This window comes from Terrapene carolina, unplaced genomic scaffold (assembly GCF_002925995.2).
Source record: "Terrapene carolina triunguis isolate 2854851 unplaced genomic scaffold, T_m_triunguis-2.0 Scaffold67, whole genome shotgun sequence".
NCBI classification, from domain to species: Eukaryota; Metazoa; Chordata; order Testudines; family Emydidae; genus Terrapene; species Terrapene triunguis.
Window position 1 is genome coordinate 39650777 of NW_020664418.1, and position 3792 is coordinate 39654568.

At 39.4% G+C, this 3792-nt stretch overlaps 1 protein-coding gene across 1 annotated transcript in view; it reads right to left on the minus strand.

Annotated features, from left to right (window-relative positions):
• AKAP13 (A-kinase anchoring protein 13) overlaps positions 1-3792 on the minus strand; it is a 108346-nt gene that overhangs the window by 62843 nt on the left and 41711 nt on the right. The window contains exon 6 of the mRNA XM_026648462.2: positions 1816-1921. Within this exon, the coding sequence (XP_026504247.1) occupies positions 1816-1921 (106 nt within the window). The remainder of the gene's footprint in view (positions 1-1815; positions 1922-3792) is intronic.

Sequence of the window (3792 nt, forward strand, 5' to 3'; positions counted from 1 at the left end):
TTTAGTTATATATTATAGACTTATAGAAAGAGACCTTCTAAAAATGTTAAAATGTATTACTGGCATGTGAAACCTTAAATTAGAGTGAATAAATGAAGATTCGGCACACCACTTCTGAAAGGTTGCTGACCCCTGATATATAGAGTGCTCTCGTTGGGCTGACATTAATTAGACAAAAACAAATATAAAAAAAGGGAGGGATTTTTGACCAAGTTTATCTGCTCCCAATTCAGGTCTTGCTGGTACCTGTAATGTGCATTATGAGGGAAACCTCTTTATGAAATGGGTCACAGTTTACTTGAAAGTGAGGTGGCATAAGTCTTCTACTGAGGCAATCTCCTCAGTGAGCCCAACAGAAAGTTTCCAAGTAATGGGGAGAAAAGCATTAGGTTGCCAAGCTTTCTGGTCCTCTAAAAAACATCTGTTTTTCTGGGACTGTGTTATTTAAAGTGTTTGGTTAGCAACTGGCAATGATGCCAAAAAACTGTTTACTTAAAAAAAAAAGGAAGGGCTTGAGCAAAAAGAGGAAAGAGGGTGTGACATAATATAGAGTAAGATGTAGTTTTTTTTATTGGATGGATTTGGTGGTGTTTTGGTTACTGTTGCTATGGGACACATCCTTTAGGCCACATGCTTATTAATCATGGAAGAATGAGGGCAATGAACTTAAAAATGTCACAAGGCACCCTCTCTGTGTGGTTCTCCCTGTTAGCTTCCAAACAAAATAAAACTCTCTACTTTAAAGCATGTCTTTTTGCTAGGAACAGGTCCTTTTGGGTGTGACGCTCCCACTGAATGGCTGTTTTGTCACTGAGTTGAGGGGAGGAGCCCCATGATGAAGCTAGGTGAAACAGAATTGGTTTTTATAAATGTAAGGCCAAACAAATCTCTGGTGTAACTATTAACTTTGTTTGGATGATTTTGACCAATGGGCCAAAAACAGACAGGTTATTTTTAGTAAAATGTAATCCACAATATGTAAAGACTGATGATCATACAGATCATATGCATTTCAGTAATGAGAAAAAGCTCAGAGCTGGTCTCATCAAGCCAATGAGGAATTGTATAAAAGCAGACCAAACATACTGCCTGGCCAACACTTAGTGAGGAGAAGAAGTGTGTGGTCTTCTCAAGCACATCTGGAATAAAGAAGACTTTGCAAACTACTTATTCTTTTCACAGAATTTAACTTAAGAAAAGCACTCCAGATTTTTGACATTTCACCCCTGCATTTGTTGCTTCTCCTCAAAACATGCAACTTGAAATTATGCCCGTCAACCCACAGAAAGGTTGATCCGGGTAACAGGAATATTAATGAGTAAATTCCTTTAGAGAACTAATATCAGGAAGGCCATTCCCTCTCCAGCCTAAACACTAGTCTTATGGCTTTTCTTCTGAGGATACAGAAGATTCGGATTCCATATCTCTACATCTCTCAACTTTCCAAGATATGGAAAAGTAATACCTCAAATGAGGAACCATTATAGTAACATCAGAGGAATAAATTCAAAAGGATACAGGATTTATCATGAACATAATCAGTTTTTTTTATAATATAGTCAAGAAACATCAGTTCTAATACCAATAATTTACGTTAACAGAGTAAAATAATTCTAGGTATGCAAGGTGCGAAATTTGGGTCTAAAAATGAGTGATGCCTCTTTTTTGTAATTAAATGCAGTAGAGAAGCGTACCTCTACTTCAAGTAATAAGACAGAAAGAAAGCTTGGGGGATTCTATCTTGGGGAGTTAGCAAGGGGTACGTGAATACTGCATATGGGATGATAAGGCAAATGGAAAGTCATGTTTACTCACTGTCTAGTCCTGGTTGAGTGATTGTCATTAGCGAAATGGATTTGGTCAGCGGAGAAGTGGCAGAAGTACAGAAACTAAATCCATGCGGCTGTGATCTTTGGCATATCTGTGGAATAGAAAACAACTCTATTAAGAAGATATGCCAAGCAATGCCCTCACCCCAACTGCAGACTACAGTCTAGTGTTTAAATGCATTAGTTGCCCATCCCTTTAAATACTGGAACATTAAAACACTCAAGAATACCTTCCCCAAAGGGATGGGCCCAACTAGGGTGGTAGGGTACAAAAACAGTGAATTGCAGCATGACAAAACCACAGAGGAATTGTAAAAGTGAAATGCAACGTCTTTAAACATGGGAAACAAATGTAAGTATGTAATAAAAATAGAGGCAAGCACAGGCTGCTTCCTTCTCTGGCAAGCCAATAAAATGTATGTTTGTTGTCTGATGACCAATGAAAATACTGCTGTGATTTCAACCCCGCCAGCTGTAGCCTATAGAGATGACATTTGCTTATGTTAAATAGAAATGTGCTGAAATGCAAGTAGAAAATATGCTTTTGGGCCTTAAATTTGGGCATGATAATAATAAGGCCTAGTAAAATATGAGTAAAGTGAGATAATTTAGAGGCAAGTTAGAGATAAATTCGGACACAATCTTAGGCCATGTTGTAAACAGATTTTGGTTTTAACATGTGTCTTAGACAAAATGTGAATATTTTAGAAGAATGCTATCTGTATTGATAGTTATTGGAATGATATTTACGTAGACATTAAGTAAGATTATGTGTAATATTAAACAACCAATGAGAAAGTAGAAAATATTTAATTATGGTAAATACGGTAAAAGGTAGGCCTAATGCTAATTAATTAAGGGGTGTTGTTATAATTGATTATATAAAGAGTAGTATGCTAATTTGGGGTACCAGAGAGAGAAAGGATTATATACTCATTCTTCTCATCCTGGGACTGGTCAGCCTGGATGCACCATTTTATCCTGGAATGTGGGTATAAATGCAGTGTATGACTATACTGTAATGCCTGTCTGCTTTAACTAATTATTTTATTTTAAATAAAGTCTTTAATGCTGTCCCTCACTGTGTCATTCACAGTCCTCCATTACATTAAATTATCTGTTACTGCCCCAGAAGCTCGAACCTTAAAGAGTTCAGTTTGGTTCTATTGCTTATCCTTAGCCTATTAATTGGGAATGCATAAATCAAGGTTACACATCAGCTGTCAGTACAAAATGGCAAGAGTCTGACACTGAGGGTCTGTAGCTGTAACAATGGACTTTCAATGAACACCATTCATCAAAGCAATGGCTAAGAGATACAATCCCATCGTAAAGCCAGCTCTCACAGATCAGTTCTCATGAGCCCTGGTTACTCCCTTCACCTTTACTTAGGCTGTGATTCAAATGCCACTTTCAACAACAGTTTGATGCTCAAGTGACAGATGCACTAAGCAACACCAATTTCCTCTATGTGAGACTCATGAAGATGTCAAAGAAAATCAATGTGCCAGGATCAGTCAACAAAGACAATCTCCACCAGTTAAACAGGGGCAGCTGAATAACCCCCAGTTCTTTTGTGTCTGCCCAGAGAAGTACAGTAACTCCTCACTTAACGTCCTCTGGCTTAACATTGTTTCAAAGTTAAGTCGCTGCTCAATTAGGGAACATGCTCGTTTGAAGTTGTGCAATGCTCCCTTATAATGTTGTTTGGCTGGAAGAGCAGCGACTTTACAAGGGAGCATTGCACAAGTTCCTCTTCTCCCCCTCCCTCCCGGCACTTTCTGGGAGGGAGGGGCAGGAGTGGGGAAGCATGGCGTCTCCACTCTTCCCCCTCCCTTCCAGAAAGCCTTAAGCACCGCCAAACAGCTTAGGACTTTCTGGGCGGGGGAAGGAGCGGGGATGCGGCGGGGGTGGGCAGAGGTGGGCCTGGAGTGGAGCGGGGATGGGAAGAGGTGGGCCTGGA